Source organism: Nyctibius grandis, chromosome 6 (genome assembly GCF_013368605.1).
Source record: "Nyctibius grandis isolate bNycGra1 chromosome 6, bNycGra1.pri, whole genome shotgun sequence".
NCBI classification, from domain to species: domain Eukaryota; kingdom Metazoa; phylum Chordata; class Aves; order Nyctibiiformes; family Nyctibiidae; genus Nyctibius; species Nyctibius grandis.
The window spans coordinates 31,029,015-31,048,397 of record NC_090663.1 but is presented as its reverse complement, the minus strand read 5'-3'; the positions used below and the strand labels follow the sequence as shown (position 1 = coordinate 31,048,397).

At 38.5% G+C, this 19,383-nt stretch overlaps 1 protein-coding gene across 8 annotated transcripts in view; it reads left to right on the top strand.

Annotated features, from left to right (window-relative positions):
* FRYL (FRY like transcription coactivator) overlaps positions 1–19,383 on the top strand; it is a 184,742-nt gene that overhangs the window by 25,874 nt on the left and 139,485 nt on the right. For 6 of the 8 annotated variants that reach the window (XM_068402596.1, XM_068402592.1, XM_068402591.1 and 3 more), the window contains exon 1: positions 2,489–2,780. The exons of 1 other annotated variant lie outside the window; for it this stretch is intronic. In XM_068402596.1, the coding sequence (XP_068258697.1) occupies positions 2,603–2,780 (178 nt within the window). In that variant the 5' untranslated portion in view covers positions 2,489–2,602. Of the gene's footprint in view, positions 1–2,488; positions 2,781–18,973; positions 19,058–19,383 lie in introns of those variants that run through there. One more of the 8 variants, XM_068402593.1, reaches the window with a different exon arrangement.

The window sequence follows — 19,383 nt, the reverse complement described above, 5'->3', positions numbered from 1 at the left end:
GCTTTCTATCCTAGCTTCATTATTTCTAAAATGCTGTTTTCATAGAATGTCCTGGAGTTGACTACCATCCATCATATATATATCTAAAAATATATAAATACATATAAACATATATATCCCCATCTATCCCCAACTACACATCCCCAACTATCTTCTATAGAAAACTGCATGGTGTCCTTGTGAGAGTTAAACAAAAGCCATCCTGAAGGAAAAATCAGTCAAAAGCTTTTGAATATATCTGTGTTATATGAACTTTATTAGTTTATCAAGGTTAATTTCGCAATATAATCATGTGTATGATGGGTGGTTTTTATTGTTTGTGTTTTGTTTGTAAATCCTATTACTTGAAAGACTTTTTTTTTTTTTTTTTTAAAAAAAAAGTATAGTTTCAACCCTTACTTTTTTTATTTACGGCTAGTCCACAAATGCTGCATGTTGTGTAGAAAGTTACACCTTGTGCATTTAACTGAAGTGGTGTACTAGGTACTTAATCTGTGGTCTCCACCCTGTGTCCACATGCATAATAAAACCTCCATAGCTGGTTAAGAGCACTTTGGTATCTAGTTTGAACCTTTCAGAGGGTGTTTAAGTTAGGTGCAACTCGAAATATCTGAGTGCTCCCCCTTCTTTGCAAACTGCAGTTTGGCGGTTGGGTGATTGGAAGCATTCTCAGTCTCACAGAAGTGTCTGAATTTATCTTCCGTTCCCAAATGCTAGAAACGGTAAAGTAGGTTTGTGGCAAGATTTCAAGGGCAAAAAAAGAAACTCTATAGAAAATAATGCTATTATGAATAAATGATTGCTTGAGTTTGTAATGACTCATGTTCTCTTATAATCGCAAATTGTCTTTGTGGTATCTTATTATTTGTTCCGAAAACGCATAAAATGCTTTTCTGAAAATATATTCTGTATAACTTTTTTGTATCAGTGGAAAAAAACCCTGTGAGTGAAATCATTATAGGGACAATTTTTTTCTTGATCTCCCAAATCTTTCACTGCAGGAAATAATATTCTAACAACGTGTCTTTTGTGATAAGGTCAGAATTTTGTATTCATTTACAGGGAGAAAATTGTGTAGAATTTTGTATTCATTTACAAGGGAAATGTAGACTAACTTGAATATTTGGGGATTTTAATGCAGCTTTGAATACAAAAGATACCACGTTTTCAGTCTATATAGAACTTGAAAAATGTCTTAGGTGGCAACTTTAATGAACTTGTACCAAATATTTCAACTTGTAACATTCTTAGCTAGATTCAATACTTACAAAGTACGGCAGTAGACTTAGTCAGTAAAGGACTGACAGCTTAATGCGGGTGAGCAGCACCTTGTGAGCTCTGAACTACTGGAACTCGGAGACCTGAAACAGGTTACTCTACCTTTCATACCTTTTCTTTTCTTTTTCTTTTTTTTTGTAAGGAGAGCTAGACATAGTAGTGAATTTCAGATTAAGTACCTTCTTTTGAGGAATGTATAGTAGTGTGGTGTACTTCACGCTTAGGTTGGATAACTGTGTTGAATGCATTCAGAAATGTCTTGGACACTGAGCTGCTTTCATAAAACCAGAAGTGTGCGTGCTGCCGCTCAGACATTCACAGTGATTATTAGTGGATTTTCTCTGAGTGATGTGTACAATTCTTGGTGGCAAATGAGGTGGGAATATTACCTAATAGTGTGTCTGTGGATCTCCACTCCAAGTGTAGTAAGCAAAATACTTTCAATCGTACGTTGATACATATTCCCAAATGTAGAAAGCATTAAGGAACACTCTTCTGTGCTAATGTCTCTTTTCCCCTGAGCTTTCTGCTCCAAATGCAAGGCATCTTTCGTAATGGCTTCTTTAAGCTAAATATAGAACAAAATTTAAACTTCCCCAAAATAAAACCAAAAAACTCAGCTAAACCAGGCACATATGGAGAAGTAGCCCTAGGGATAAAGTGGACATTTGGACAAAATGAGACAGGTTATTTCTGTACTTGGTGTTTTCTGGAAGGTGGTTTAAGTATTTTAAGTGGTAAATCAGAGTCTCTGCAGATCAGACCTTAATATTTAATAAATGTTAGTATCTTCATAGCTAGTAGTTAAAACCGTGTGAGAATGCAAATGGCTTAAATTGTGGTGCTGTTAGACACTTTGTTTATAAAGCTGGTGCATTGACTTTCTGAATGATAAGTGTTATCTTTCAAATGCAGATGAACACTCTCTGTGCACTTCGTGAAAATTAAGAGCTATTGAACTCTGTCACACAGAAATTTGTAAATACACCGTGCATTTTATTAGAGCTTAAATCTGTTGCAATACTAAACATGGTGTCTTCTACAAGTGCAGAGTTTAGTGGTCCGTTGGCCAATATATAGACTTGTTGTTGTTTGGTTTTCTTATCAGTCCGTACAGTTAGATGTCTTTAAAATCTGCCTTGGAGCAGCTGGCAGCTGACGTGCTGGTGTTGGCACCACCCAGGTTCAACGTGACATCAGTAGGAGAAGGAGTACGCGTAGTCCACCTCCGTGCTCAAGGAAGTTGATGTGAGAGCCAGGCTCCGTAACGTGGAGCTAAACTGCTGAATTTAGTAAATGCTGAGAACAGAGAAGGCATGTAAAAATGGAATTCCTGAAAAAAATTGTTCCCACTGTCGCTTCTGGAGATGTAGTTCTGGATGTTGGGAGTACTGCCCGTGAAAGCTCCCCAAGGCTACTGAAGATGAGACGTGTCAGACTGTTTTCATTAGGACAGACAATAGATGAAGACGAGGGGACACATGTTTTACATCCTGATCACAGTATGTATCCATGTCATCAACCTGGTAAAAACAAATTACTAAGCTTTTCTTCAGATCATTATTATTTTGCCAAATTGACGAATTCGATTATAAAAGGCATTTTCATCAGAGTTGCTATGATAATGGTGTCTTTAGTTTTAGAACTATTTTATGACACATTATTATGTGTTAGTGACCTGTTTGAAAGCAATTTTACAGGATTTCTAATGTACTCCTTGTCTTTGCATGCCCATGTGACTTTCCCCTTTTTGGAATAAGTATCCTTATTTAAGTTTTTTAATTGTAATGTGGCTATGATTAAGCACTAGGAGTTGTCTAGACAGATGTGTGCTGCACAGAGCTCTGACTGCAGTGCAGAGTTTAAGTTTTGTGTCATCTTCTCTCTGTTTTTCAAATCCCCTAAGTTTTTGAAGGCTTTCCTTTTAAGAGTTTTTTAATTTCAAAAATGTCTATACTTGCCTTTTGTGATGTTTTGAAGATTGCAAATTTTTTAAAATAAACATACTATGTAAATTAAAGGAGTCAAGTAAAAATATGGACATGATATAGAGAATTTTTAACTTAAGAACATGGGTAAGCTTGCTTCTATGAAGATTTTTCTTTTTGCTACCTATTAGTGTCTAAATATCACAGTGTATAGTGCTGATAAAAAGAAGTAGAATGAGTTAATGTTCTTTTTTCAGACAGTTCAGCTGGGTGGCAATGGAAAATCCACTTTTACTTTTTTTTTCTTTTTGCCTTCAGCTAAAATAGTAAGGTCTTGAGCCTTTATGGTCTTGGATCCTGATGGCTATCAGATACACAGTTTTTACCCTTTGCTATGTAGTGACTATTTTCAGAAATTAGTGTGGCCTTGAAATTTTTCCCTTATGTGTCTAACTGCAAAGATACGAGATGGTGACGTCCATCTTATTGGGTGGTGAACTTATAGCCTTAACTATGGAATTAAGTTTGTGGTGGTGGGGTGGGGAAAGGGGTTTCCTTGGAAATACTTTTCTTAGCCTTTCTGATTGTGATATAAACCACTCTTTTTTTAATGTGTCAGGTTGAGTAACGGCAGCTGGGGAAAGCAGGGACAGTTCTGTTAAATTGTTCCTGTGTATAACAAATTAGAACAAGTTAATGTTGTAATGGTATGGACTATTGAAGACTTCTTACAGAAGGTCTGTTAAGAATATTAGTGCCTATATGCTTGAAAACTCTGATCAGAAGCTCCTAGTGTCTGAAGGGGTGATGACTGGTTCATGTCCTCATTTAACTTTGAATGCTGGAGAGCCCTGAAGTTCATAGTTGGATATCACTGTGATGTGCACAGCTTAAATATCTCCATAGGCGTATCTCATCAGTTTTGCTTTTATGCTGTATTATGGTTTCTTTATAGCTCTCACTTTAAAATAATGTTTTGTTTCAAATGTTATAATTTCAGAACAAATAGAATTGCCTTTGTGCCAGGTTAAAAGAAAATGCTATGGGCTGAAGTTTGTAGACGAAACAGATGCCTTCATCTAACCTTGTTCAATGTTTTGTCGATAGTTTGAGGAAATGAGAATAATAAGCATAGAATACACCAGTTCTGCTGAAGATGAATTCTACTTTCTTGCTCATTATATATTTGCCAAATGGTGATTATTAGGAGTGTTTTGTGAAAATCAGTAGGGCCTGACTAATATCACTTAATAATGTGATGTCATCATTTGCGAAATGCAGACTTATAGTCTGTTCTGGGATCATGCTTTTACAATAGCAGATAGTAGCTGAATCCTCTTTAAATTATCTGCTTATTTCTATTTTTGTATCTTGGTAATGGAATGAACTGCTCTGCTGGAACAGAGCAAAAGAACTACTGTGTTTACCAGTTGGGTATGCTGTAGAAGGCAGGTGTCAACAAAACAGGTAATAAAACAATAGAATGATTTGGAAAAAAATCGTTAATGTTTACTTGCTAAATGTCGGCAGATGTGGTGATAACGCACCATTGAATTTAATATAACGAAACTGGTCAGGAGCTTGGTATGTTTTTGAAGCTAAGGTGGCTTGTCCTGTAGATACGTTTGAATTCGAAAGTGGGTGTTTGGTTTTGTGTGTGTGGTTTTTTTTTTTTTCTCTTTCTGTTCCTTATTGCTGTTGTTTAGGCAACGTTTTTGTATTAATAAGAATTTAGGTGAAATACAGAGTCTGTTAACTATTTTAAAGTGTAAAAGTATTTTAGAAGGTCTTAAACAAACCAACCAAGCAAAAAAGCTATTCCTGGCTTCCAAAGCATAAAAGTATTATTTTGTTAATACCACTTAGTTGGGTTTGCATATATCTGACCTAAATATTTTGTGTGGAATTCAAGCGATGAGATTTTTTTTTTTAGGATTAAAACATTTATAAATATCTCCTTTCAAAATGTTAACTCAATTAGTATATACTTTGTTTTATAGCCGAAAAGAAAGCCTTAGAAATATACGCTCTTTGACACATCTTTTAAAATATGTAGCTTCTGTCAGAATGGTTTTAAGTGTATTTTGGAAATTTTTTCTAACTGTCTTTTTAGATTTATAAGATTATTAGAACTCTAGGAAAAAAAAAATCTCAGTTGCTGAAGTATTTGCATATGATTGTATGCATCACACCACTTAATAGATGCTAGTAAGTAGTTCTTTTAAATTTGCTGTAGCACTTAAGAGTTGGCATGTTCTTAGTTTTAAAAGTTTCTGTCTCAAAAAAGCTGCAATCCAAGTCAAACATAGAAAGATGAGCTTGGAAGATCCAGAGAAAGTATTTTCATAGAATCATAGAATGGTTTGGGTTGGAAGGGACCTTAATGATCATCTAGTTCCAACCCCCCTGCCACAGGCAGGGACACCTTCCACTAAACCAGGTTGCTCAAAGCCTCATCCAGCCTGGCCTTAAAACACTGCCAGGAAGGGGGCATCCACAGCTTCTCTGGGCAACCTGTGCTAGTGTCTCACCACCCTCACAGGAAAGAATTTCTTCCTAATATCTAATCTAAATCCACCCTCTTTCAGTTTAAAAACATTCCCCCTCGTCCTATCACTACATGTACCAAAAGCCACATACAAATGTATATACATACAGACCCATCTATAAACTATTTCATATTCTCCCTTTTGCTGTTTATCGCATTAAAGAAGGGGAACACCATGACTGCTCTGTGCAAACTGGTAAACAGCAGCTCTACTTGTGGTGTGTGAAATATGCCCTTCTGTTGCAGGTCTGTGCTTCGATTGCGTTGGCTAGCTAATACTGCGGAACAGTCTTAATGGCCAGCCGTGTAGGTTAAATCTGCAATAACTGCACAAGAGATGTTAAATTTATCAGTGATGTGAATATTCTCATTGCTCACAGTGTCCACATTATTTCTGTGTATGGGAAATGTCTCCTTTTGCAAACATTAAACCTGTTTCCCTTCAAGTGCCTCTGCTAGGGGAGCAGAAATAAGCAAACAGAAATGTATTCTTTGGTGGTAAAAAAATGAGTAACAGAGCTGTAATTGCCTCAGGGGTCTAACAACAGGGGCTGGACAGACATAAACTGAGGATGAGCCAGTACTGCATCCCTGTAATACCAGCAACTCTGCAGGACATGTTAAGCTTCGTGTTGCATCTCTGATCAGCCTTGTACAGCAGAGGATGGCCAGGAGGCCCAGCATCTGTCTGGAATAAAAGTCAGTTTCCGTACCCACGTTCTGAGTTTCAGTTAAGAGAAGACTGGATGGGTTAGTGGGCAACTAAGGACCATGGCTTCCCCTCCACCCCAGTCTCTGTTTGCTCCTTGCTTATGTTCAGAGACTGCTCCATAATACTGTTTGGGATCCAGAATGCTATTTACGTAAAAATCTCACCCTCTCTCCTGTTTTCTTATCATAGCAGATAGCATTGTTTTGCTTGAGTAATGCCCCAGGAAATTGTTCTGTGTATATTTTCCATAAGAAGTAGTAAGGAACCTTTCCCAAGGGCCTCTGGAACCTGCTCTTGAAGCTCTTTGCAACAGAAGGTAGGGGAAGGGAGTTTTGTTTAGATTTTTGAGTGTGGTTTTACAAGTGGATCAGACTAATACAATAGTTTCCTGCCAGTGAAAAGGGCGGTCTCGCTCCCAGCTGTGCAGCCCTTCCCCATCTCCTGTCGGGTGCTGGTGTGGCCTTTCCCTGAGCTGATTCTTTTCACAAAGCCAGCAGAACATGTTCTAAAATTTTTGGGGCAATAGTTCTGAGATGAATTGGCAAGGGGAACCAACTCACTGAGAGGGCCTTTTTGGTCAATAGTGAGGGCAGCGCTAGACGTCTTACCATCACCAAAAGTAGCAGTCACCTTCTGGATACCCTCTGTTTTAAATATATTGATTTGTAGAAAACGAACTCTTTAATATTTTAGATAAATGGAAACATAAGCATCTCTCCAGAGTTTTAAGTGCAGTGATGACATGTTTTATTACTGCTTATAAGCAGATACAATGACCATTGGGTAAATGTTTTTTTAAGTAAAGCATTTGCTTAAGATGGAGTCAATAATGAACTGAAATGATGTCCAGCAAGTCTTTTTAAAAGTAAGCCTGAGTGCAAAGAGAGTATGCCTGACTTGTTCATTTTATCATTAATATGGAAAATTGACTATAGTTATATTGTTACAAAAAAAAAAGATAGTACAACTTAGTTCTAGGAGATACCTCGAATATTATTTTTGGCCCTATTTTTTTTGAGATCTGATTTTTTTTTTTTTTTTTTAGTAGTGTTGTGTACTTGGCTGTACGCCTAATTTGCTTTTACTGTAGTTGTCTCAGGGTTTCATCGGAAGAATAAGCATGCAGGAATTTACAATGAATATACTTTTTTCCTACAGTGTTAATGTTTTTTTCTGTTGCTGTTGGGATTTGGGTGGGGTTTTTTTGTTTGCTTTTTTGTTGCCAAACCTTACCTTTACCTCATCCCAAAGAGTGACAATCACAGAATCAACCAACCAGGTTGGAAGAGACCTCTGGTCCAACCGTTAACAAAGTTAATTGTAACTTAGTGCTTCTTTCAAGGTGAATGTCAGTCCAAGTCAAAGGTAAATCTAGAAGGGCCTTTTCTTCATACTTAACAGCTGCTCACATGGATTTCATGAGGAGGTGATTTATTTGTTTTCCTCTGAGTTATGGTGAACAGAGTTTACAATTTTTTTAATGCTTTTGTTCACTTAATAGATTACCTCTGTATCACTTTTTTTTTTATGCAGCTTCTGGACTTTAAGCACTTAAAAGGTTTCCTGAGGCTTGAGTATGTTAGTATAAGGTTTCATATGACAGGTGAACCAATGTAATGGCTTAATGCTGCGAAAAGGAGATTGTGCCTTTCCGCCTATATAGTTGTCTTGTATATTCATTTGTGGTGGCCCTGGTGCATGTCTGTCCTTGGTGAGACTGTTCAGTTTGCTAAACCAAGAGGAGACTCTCCTTCCATCCCAATACCAATGGACACGCAGCAAACTGGAACACTGTGGGAAAGAACCAACACCCAATTTAGGAGGTGAATGTCAGTAATCCTGGTGTTTGGGCTTTTTTCTGTGAGAACTCCAGTTTATTAAAGAAAAGATATATTAGGAGTTAAATTGGACAATATTTAGCTGCAAATATTCTTTAAAACATTATCTTTAGGCTAATTCTTTGAGGTAATGCAGTTAAAACTTGGTTGTGGGGGGTGTAAATAAAGCAAATATCTCTTTACCTTTCCAATCCACAATTACTTTACAGTAAGATAGTTGGGAGAGGGAGAAAATAAATCTTTTGACTTCAAGGAGAGGGGGAGAGAGGTGGTAGTATGGGGAGAATGAGGGAAAATTTAATATACCCAGAAAAACAAGCAAGTCTTCAGAAGATCCTGCGATAGCTGATTAAGGGGAGCTGTGAAGTGCAGAAGTCGACCAGATATGGAGAAACTTGTTGCAAAAATAATTATATGTACTACTGTGAAACCATTCTCTCTATGATTTGCTGGTAATACAAGGACATAAAAGTATTCTTCTAAATTCTTTGTGTCCAGGTTGTCCACAGGTCTTGAAAGCAATGTTTCAAGAGGGAGAGAGAAGGGTTTAGCATGTTGTTCGTTTTTGATTCACACTGTAAATCTCTTGCATGTAGAACAGATTTAAAAACATACCTGTGACACTGCTATCTGTCTGTTTTCTATAATTCTGTCTGTTTTCTATAATTCTGTCTGTTTTCTATAATTCTCTCTGTGAACTAAGGTAGAGTCTGTAAGAGGCTGGACAGTGTATAAAATCAAAATCTCAGCTTATTTTTAAGGAGACATTTTCCTTTAAGTAAAAACCTGTTATCCTTTAAAACACATTAAAATCAATCACTGGGCTAAAAAAAATCAAAAATAACACCCCCGCTAATGCTCAAGAAAGTATTACTAAGGTCAATATAGTATTTACCAGCAAGATTAAATCAGTATTTGCATATAAAGATACCATGCTAGTGACATCAGCAATTCAAATTTAAGTTACAGAAAGATTATAATTTGAGTATTTTATTAAACAGTTCTTCACTTTTCAGTTGACAAGGAAAAACTTGCATGCTTCAAATACAAAAGTTTTAGTTTATAGGTGATCTAACAAGTCTTAATCTTCTCTAGGGGTGTTTTTTCTGTTTCTAATGAAAATGTGAATTGTAAATGGAAGAGGCAGATATGACATGACATTTTTCAGTAATTCATGATACTTTTGATGGCTGTTGGCAGTATCTGTTGGCTGCGCTTCACTTGTTAGCTGTTTTATGTCCTGATTTGTAGACTTCTGTGTTTTCTATTTTTTTGTTTTAAGCTCTTCAGTAACAGAATGATTCTTACCCTATGAGTACTAACTTTATATGTGTTCCTTCTAAAAAGTATTATGTGGATCCAAACTGAGGGAAAATAATTTCAACTATCTTATCTTAATCGAGGGCTACTTTGGAAAGCCTTTCCATTTTCAGTAAATGGCATTCTTTGTGTCTCCAATTTAGCACTGAATAGCCTTTAGTTGCCCTTCAAGTAAGGAAATGTCACAAGTGCCTTCTTCAATTGGGAATATGTTTTCTCAATTAGTAAGTGGTGTTGGAGAATACCTCTGATTTGGGAAGGTAGTGTTTGTAGCCTTGGCAGTTTTACTCGACATGCATTTTCATGATCCCCAGCCAAGTTCCAAAAGGTCCCTGCAAGCAGAGATCCTCCCAGACAGAGGGTTCTCGGCTTGCACTTGAATGGTTTTGGTGTTAATATTTATTTATGAAGCAACGGTTTGGTATGAGAAATCCAAATGCACTACTGATTTGAAGAGATAGGTGAAACTTTCAGAAAGCCTCATCACTTTAGCAATGGTACCTTCTAAAGGGATTAAGTTCCTGTCTGCCACAGCTTTTCACAAGTCCCTCTGGATGTTCAGGAGTTGGCATACCCTCACTTTATAAGCTATGCGATAGCCCTTATATAGAGATACTACATGGGTAATAATAATGCTTTAGCTCATTAGTACTGGTGAGGTCTGTAGTGACAAGCATCTGTGTTGGACCCTGATTGCTTGGGAGACTTTCATTGCTCATTGAAAAGACCAGTATGGCAATATGAGCTGTAGATATTTTAGCATCCAGATGCTGTTGCACAGTCATATTAGACGCTAACCTAAAACTGTCTGGTATCTCCTGATATCTTTTAAGATGCACTGGGGGGTGAGCCTTGTCTAAGTTACTTCTTTGAGAAGATGAGTGGCTGAAGGAAGAATGTTTTTAATTTCAAAATATTTTCTGACTTGAAAGCAGGAAAAACAGGAAGTAAAACACATAAAAGCAGCTCATAACTTGTATAAAAATACTGTATTTCTCCAGTATGTTGTTTTCTGTTGGCTAGAATTAAAGTATTTTTTTTCTTTATTCTTTGGTTGGGGTTTCCATAAACTCTTACTTCATGGAAGGAGCAGTGTAGAACTGAGTAGTTTAATTTGCCCAGAAGTTGATGAGATTATACCATATAAATTTGTAGGTAGATTGTATGTTTGCAAAGTTAGCATGTTCATGTTTACTGAGACAAATGAACAGTATGCTAGTGCTCTATCAAGAAATAACATGACTGACAAATAGAGAGCAGCCAGTTCCATGAAAAGAAAAAGCCTAAGCATATTCTCCATTTTACCTGAACATGTTTCTACCACCTCACTTCAGTTCTTCATTTTTCTGTAATTAGTAGGGATTGCAGTGGAGTGATGCTGGCCCTTTCCATGTGATCTGCTCTGCCACATGCAGGTGTGTGGATGGAGAGTTGTGTATGGTGTTGCAGGTGGAGTGATGAGCTTTGTGGCTGCTGAGTGGTCCCAGCGCTGGCACAGGTGCATCTGCTGGCACAGGCTATTTTGTAGTCCACCAGCTGAGGCACTTTAGGGAACTTTGTGCTGTGGACTATTTGCAGAACTTCCAGACAAATGTGGCTTTGCCGTAAAGTTTTAGCGTGTGTTTGGTGTCTAACTGTTGCATTTAGCTGCCTTTAGGTTTGTTACTTCTTCTCATTTTCTCCCTTCCTGATTTTTGTATTTCTTTTCTCGCTTTTCTTCAATGTAACAGCATGCTTGCTGAGGGTAAAGGTTCAGAAATGACACTCATGAATTCCATTAATTCTGACTTGCAAATCAATGTATATGTATTCATTACCTTTTTTAAATCTTAAAAGCATTTCTATTTTGTACTTCTGCTTCAGGTTCCTACAAGAATATCTGTTCTTTCACAGAGATGGGAAAGCTGTAAAATTCAGCATTAAAAGCATGTAATTGTTTAAATCCTGATAGCTAAAGCATTAAAAAACACACTGTAAACATTTGCTGGCTTTGGAGTGAAGAAATATGCCAATTTAGTTCAAGTATGAAGAATGCCATATTAATGTAATTATTTTGTTTATTTGTGATACTGGGCAATGGAGCTCCTCATGCTCCTGCCCTGTGTAACTGAAACATCGGGAATGGCAATTTCTGGAGTTAACCTCGAGAGAAAATTGCCTGTCCGTGCCTTGCCCCTGCTCGCTTTCCTTCTCCTGCCTGTAACTACAGCTTTCAAACTCCTTATACTGTGTGTACAGGGCTTGTAGAACTGCTGCCTACATAGGGATTTAAGCTATGGTGGAGTGGGGGTTGGTAGGCTTGTGCTTGTGAGGAGGTTAGCAGAGACACCTGAAGTAGTTCCTGCTTCTAACTGCAATCCCCCGTCCTTCTGCCTACTGTCAGCACTCTGTGGCAGGGGTGGCTGAACCAGACGTACATCCGTGTTACACAAGGCTGTAAAGTGCTTTAACTTATAAACAGGAATGGGCTGCAGGCTGCCAACGGCAGTGGCTCAGGAGCTTTTGGCTCAGCTTTGCTTACGGCGGAGGGAGGAAGGCAGAAATTTATCTCCTGGCGCAGGGCAAGGCAAATATGCAAGTACCTTTGGCTGCTCTGTGAGTCTAGTGGGAGTCTGCATCCGAGAACATTTTCTACCCAAGTACTATTGCACTCATGAGGCTTAACAGACTTGGGACTTCTGTGCTGAGTTTACCCGTATAGCTAATTCATTTTAACTTTTTTTTCAAAGTTTTCCAGGCTGAGTCCTAAACTCATGGTGTTTTTTTCCCCCAGTGCTTTCTATAGGGATAGAGTAGCTGATCCTCACAAAATGCAAATATAATGTTTCCCATAAAAGCAGCACACACATCCAGCAGCTTGGGACGAGCAACAAAAATAGAAACGTAACTGATTCGTAGCAGTTGTCTTAAGGCCTTGTAGGGTAACAGAGTTAAGCCTTTCCCTACTCTATCCATTTAAATGCCCGGCAACTAAGCAGGGATTTTCTGTGTAGCTCCATAACTGTTTCCAGGTTCCATTTAAAAGGCTGGTGGAAACTGAAGTGCTGGTTCCCCAAAACCAGTATGTTGGTACATTAATGCTGAAGCACAGTGAGGAGGCTGACATGGTACAGAATCGGGCAGATCAGATCATAAGGCAGTTATTTCAGATTGTCTGACACAGAACCATACAGTCGAGCTTTATACCTTTAAGGTTTATTTGCAGTCATGGAAGGTCAAAACTGAGCATCTGAGAGGGAGTAAATCACTGAGTTCTCTAGAATTTTAACTGCAGGGATGCCTGTGAAAATAGAGAAATTTGGGTTTGTCAGACTCATGAGACATGGTAACAGCTATAGGTTCGTGTGTCGCTTTACCTGTCTCATTTCCTCTTGGAGAGAGGTTGGTTAAATATCATTTCAGAACTGCCTGCTGGCTTGTTTGAAATGTTTCACCTTGTTATAACTGATTCGTTTCCTTGTAATCTTACGATGTTTGCTGATCTGGAAAGCTGGATTTTCAGGAAGGGCCAGACTGAAATCTGTTTAGTCTAAATCCTTACAACGTTGGTAAGGTCTTTGTTAAACTACCTTGAAAGCTGTTTTATTTTTCAGGTTTTAATTATTCTTTCTTTAAAGTTGTGGGGGACTTGGGTTTGGTTGTTTTTTTTTTCCCTTTTATTTTTTCTTTTTTTCAAGGTAGAATTACTATTCAATCAAGATAATGTTAACTTACTGAAAAGTTAAATATTAACAGTATCTTCTTTGATCTTACTCAAAGACTGTTCTGCAAGAAAGCTGTACATCTTCAGTGTCCTTCCTGAACTAGTTGGAAAACTCATAGTTATAATTCACTTTAAATGGGAAATACTATTTGTAGTTCTTTGCCTGAATACATTTTCTGTCAGTCCATATCATCCTGAAGATGAATGTAGTAGGACTGAAAACCTTGCAGCCAGTGTTGCTTTGAAAAGCTTCTTCATGTATTTTACATAACTTAAAAGAATACCTTTAGCTGTGATTTTTAAAAGGAATGTTTATGCTGGAATGATTAATGCAAATTATTTTGTAGAGAGATAAGTAGACAAATCATATTCTGTTTTCTTGGCCGTCCCAGTAGAAAAGAGCAAGAACTGCATTGGGGGGTTCCGTATGATATGAATATACTCCTAGACAAATAAAACTATTGTAGAACTGGGGAATAACACTTCAATTAAAAAAAAAAAAAAAAAAAGGAAATTAGGCTAAAAATCTGTAATGTTCCCTTTGAAACATAAATGAATGACATATAAAATGTTATTTCTTTGTCATTTAAAAGCAACAAAAAAGTTAAATATTGCTCTTTTAAGATAACTTATACAGCAGTATCTTTAGTCATGAAGATCCCCCTACCTTTTCAGCGTGTAGAGGTGAAGCTGAAACAACATTGTATGAGCCATATTAAATTATTTTTTTGTCTTGCATATTGATCTTTGCCACAGGCCAGAGTTCTGGCAGTTACAGAAACAGCAGTTGTTAGGCGCTGTACTTACTTTATGTACATTGATCAAAATAATTGCCAGTGATGCTACTGGGCAGCTCCAAGAAAATGGCGTGGTGCTACTTTAAAGAAAAGCTGTACAAACAACCTTTGCATACACATGTGTAATAAGTGTATTGATCCTAGTAAGTATAGTGATCCTTTCAGAAATGTTTTTATTAAATTCCAAATTCTACAAATAAAGAAAAGGAAATTTCTGTTATCTGTACTATCTCCAGCATGATAGTGACTAGGTCTTTTCTATTGCTTGGGTCGTATAGCTACTTATAACACCCAGGGCAAGTCTTCCCTCTGTGTGACTGGGCTTACTGTACGCGTACTGACTATTAAATCTACAAGGTATGTGTTCTTGAAGTGCTGAATTGACTTTGCTTGTATAGGTCAAGCGTGCTATGGATGAACAGTACCACGAATGGATGGTTTAACACTTCCCAGATCAGCTGGCCTTAACTGCGTGTGAATCTCGTAATGTATAGGTCTGTTTGCAACCTGAAGTCTGCAGACTTACATTGCTGAAGCAGCTCAAGCAATTTGCTTCTAGCCATCCTCTTTACTGAAAGGTTTTCATATCTGAGCAAAAAGCATGGTGTGGATGGGACGCTTGCGTTAATCATTTCAGTAGAGTGCAAACAGCTTGCGTTTGCAGATTGAGCGCTTCTGCTTTACTACACCTACCGTCCTATTCTTGTCATGTTCTTTTAGGAGCTTACTGATACCAGTGTGCTCATTCACACGTACCTGACCTTGACTCTTGAGAAAGTATCAAAACCAGATTTTGTAATAGTCTGCTCCCTTTAATAGTGAAAATTATAACCTGTCCAGAATCAAAAGGTATGCAAATATTGGGATCAGGATACAAACTACTGTTTTATTGGAATTCTGTAGTAGTCCAGCCTACTAATATAAGTATGCACAAATCCTCAGTTTGAGAGTTTCTTTTTGGATTGTTTTTCTTACAGAAACTGTCTCCAGATCAAAGCTCTTGGCTTATAGTTAAATGCAAGTGCTTTCTTTTCCATCTTCTCTCTAGGTAGTAAAACAATAATCTTATGGAAGACTTCCCATATAAGTACTCCAAAGTGATACATATTTTTAGATACTTTCACAGTGGACACACTTGTTGCTCTCAATTTTAAACAGTGTACTTTCCAGAACTCTGTTTCATTTTTCTCTCAAAATTGAGGAACTGGAAAAGAATCCATGCTGTAAATAACATTTTCTTACAGTTTTAGAAATACATGATGATGATGATATCTTGTAACTCTACAGGATGAGTTTTATCGGGCTTTTCTCAGTGAATTAGCCTTGTTTGTGCTTGGCAAGGTTCAGAGGCTTGTCGTCCATGGTTTTTCTTTCCTGCTTCTGCTATTCTTGTTTTCCTTAAAAATAAGACAGAGGGTTACATTTTAAACTTCATGGTTTATCCTGAAATATTCTGTTTATTCTAGTATCTGGTAGGTTATTTCATTAAGTCAATTCAAAGGCAAAACAAAACCCAAAAAGTCAAAAATCGCAGGAGTTATCATCTGTAAATCTTTGATTATAAAAGCATGTAAATTGGGTTGTGAGGAAGAAGAAATGTTAGAAGGCTTGTGCACAGTTGTATAATAAAATAATGCTTATGACACTGATGCTTATATAATAATGCTAAGATACTGACAGATCCATTACCCCTCTTGTTAAATGGATTTGTACTGGTATTTGTTTTCTCTTTTGGGGGGAGGGGGGGCAGTAAAAATATTTGGTGTATGATGTTCTTAATTGTAAATTAACAATGTCCGTTGAATCAAACTTCTTATGTCTGCGCATATACATATGAAAACATACGTATTACGTACATTCATGCAGTATTAAAAGAGTTTTCTTTTGAAATTATTTTTGTTCTGATATTAAATATTCCTTGTCTTCAGTACTTCTACTGAAATCTTCGGAAAGAGAAGCTTATACTGTTGGTACTTACAGTTCTCAAAATTTTCTTAACATCTTAGAAGTTCTTAATGGGCTGATATTTTTCTGTTGAGCTAACTGCATTTAAAATTAATTGCTAGTGTCCTTGAGGGAGCCCTATCATCAGTGATCAGTAATTGATATTATGAATAAATAATAGTGCAACAAATTCTCAGATACCATGGGGGAAAGCCATATAACTTGCTTGGGCAAACACATCGACATCATAAATAAATGTACATTTTAAAAAAGATTTCCTAACATTCATTGACTTTTGAAACACTGCTATACAGAAATGCTGGCAGCTCTTACGTTTGTTGAAAGTCATCTTAACAGGACTCAGGAGGTGGAACACTGAGATTAGTATTTCTGTGGGGTTTTTTTTAGTGTATCTCCTCGGGTTTCTGGGATGATTGGTTTTTAATAAGTTTCTGGTGCTAATAACTTAACGAATAAAAGCTGGGGCGGAGGGGGAGCAACTACAAAGAACCCAAAGTGAATTTTAAAAAGTCATTATTTTTGAGGTGCTGGGAGAGTTGGCTCATGATTTTGGAATGCATGCTGTTAACAAGGATTCCTTTCAAGAACTCTCTGTAGCCCAGTGTTAAAGACAGTCAGAGACCAACCATAATTAATAGTCTTTCAAATTAGTGGTGATATTCATCAGCTGGTTCCAGAATATGACCTTTATATCCTTCTCATAACAAAATACGACCTCTGTTATATCTTATTTAGTAAGAGGAAAAAGGAATGCTTGAAGTGTAACTTTGAATGTATTCATAAAAGAAGCGATGAAAAAGGAGTATGAGGTAATTGGAGGTACTACGTTGGCAGTACTACCTGAAACAGGCTGATGAAAGAAAGCTCGATATGATGTTCCAAAGAGTTACTCAGCATGGATGCATGTTCTGTACTCTATCTGGGAAGAAAAATAAAGGACTATCCAGATACATGTGGCAATTTAGTATCATATTATAGAAAAATATTGTTGCACGGGGAAATTTTGAGTACTTTTAATCTATGGCAACTGAGCGGTCACAGCAGTCTCTCTTTTAATAAAGCTATTAATCATCTGAATAGGTGTCAGACAGGGGCTGTCTTGATGGTTGAACGGGCTAGTGCAGCCACACGCTTCTCCCGCTCTTTCTCCAGTAACCTTCTGCTGGCGTGTTAGACCTGCCGTTTAGAACTGCTTAGCTGGACATCGACTGGTCTGTTACCTTGCTGTTAGTGATAATTATTTTGTCTTTTTAGGAGGGGTGTGTGTGTAGATTTAAAAAAAAAATACCAACAACAACAAAAAAACCCCACAAAACACTCAAAGCAACAAAACAACCTTAAAAGTAGTTGATGTATGTCATTCTTAAATCTTTTTAACTACAGTTATCTGAAGTTGTTTATCTGAGGGCACAGGTATGATTTTCTCCTTATGACTGGTTTATTTCTAGTACAGGGTGGGGGGCTGTTCTGAAACTAAGTAATTTTTTTTTAAAAATTAACTTAAAGCAGATTTAGTTAATCAGCATACCTTGGACCCATGTGATTAATTTTTTAGTTCATCTGTATGGTGTGGGTCAAGTTATAGTTTAAATAGACCTAATTAAACTACTGTTAGCAACCAGTGTGTCACAGTAATCTCAGTACCCAGTTCTCTCAATTTTCTATGTTTGACCCAAGGGTAATGTTGTATGTATAGTTTGGTGGCAGTTACTTAGACAAGCATTATTTTCTCTGTAACGTTTCTTCCTGTCGGCACACAGAAATATTTCTGAAGTTTTTGACTGCTTTTAGATTTGTCCATTAAAATCTCGAGACACTTTCAGATGAGTTTTTGACCTGTGCAAAGATAACAGCTCAAGCTGACAGCTTGTACCTGATAGTGTGGGCAGAGCAAAAGAGGTTTATCTTAAACTGCTTTACCCTGTGCTGAGATCGGCAAAGGCTGATGATGGGGTCTCTTGCTTTATCCCGAAAGGAAGGTGGTAAATCCTGAGCCCTGTCTGAGGAGGTGGTGTTGGATTGCATCCCTAGGGGTCTGGGGGCTTCATACCCGTGGTACTTTCCGTCGTGGCCTTTGAGATGATATTAAATGAAGGGAATCATCAGAAGCATCAAAATTGTGTTATGGCCTTTGAAAGATAGGAAAAAAAACCCGAACTGCTAATAGCTGTAGGTGTGCTCTGTGGTAGCCATCCACCCTGGGAATACTACCTATGACCTGCCTGCCCTCTACTGTGCGCATGGGTTTCACATTTGGGATTATTTTTTTATTTTTATTTTGCTGATTTTTTTTTTAGTGCAGAAGGCTTGTCGTGCTTTCGGCGCTGTGCAAAGTATTGCTGGGCAGTTTGTATAATTCCCTACAATTTTAACAGATCGGCCGGAAGTTTATTTAAAACTCAGTAAAGCGCAAACCAGCCTTTTACAGTCTTTTTTGGGTTTGATGGTAAGTAGCTGTGCCGTTGGGCTGCCGAGGGGTGGGTCGGTCGGTCGGCCTGGTAGCGTCCCTCGGGAGGAGTTTGGTCACCCGCAGAAGAGCCGCATCCCCTCGCGCTGGGTCCCCGCCTCCCCTTTCTTCAAGAGACCCCCGCGCCGCGCCGTTCCCGCCCTCAGCGCGGCGGGGCCGTCGGCCCCTCAGGGGCGGGAGGAAGCGTCGCCCCCAGCAGAGCGCGGGGCGGGGGGAGGGAGGAGGCGTGGCTGTGGGCGGGGCCGGAGCCTGGCGGGCGAGCAGGGGTCCCGTGAGCAGCCGCCGCCCGCCTCCGCCTTCAGCGCGCGCCCCCCGGGCCCTGCGTCACCGGGAGGTCGCGCGGCAGCGGCGCGGGTGCGCTGCTGCTGCTGCCGCCGGTGGAGGTGGTGGTGCCGGCGGCCCGCTTCCGCCCTGCCCCCGGCACCATGCTCAGCCTGCAGGATTCCCTCTTCTTCGAAATTAACATAAAGTCTCTGCTGAAATCCTGGAGCGGCAGCAGCAGTAAGTATGTCGCTGCCGCCGAGAGACACAGAGTCACCGCGGATCTTTTTTTTTCGTGTGTGGTGTTTTTTTTGTTTGTTTGTTTTTTGGGTTTTTTTTGCATGCTGCGGTGTAAAATTGTGCTGTAAAAAACAGGTTTTTAGCGGTCCTATGTGCTAGTGTGACTTGGCATAGCCAGTGTAAGAGGCGAGCAAAGTGCGCTATCAGCTTCCTAGTTGTCGTGTAAGACTATATATATATGTATATACACACACACACACACATACATGTGTATATATACACAGTTATATATAAAAGCTTCCTAGGCTGCAGTTGTTTCAGCCTGA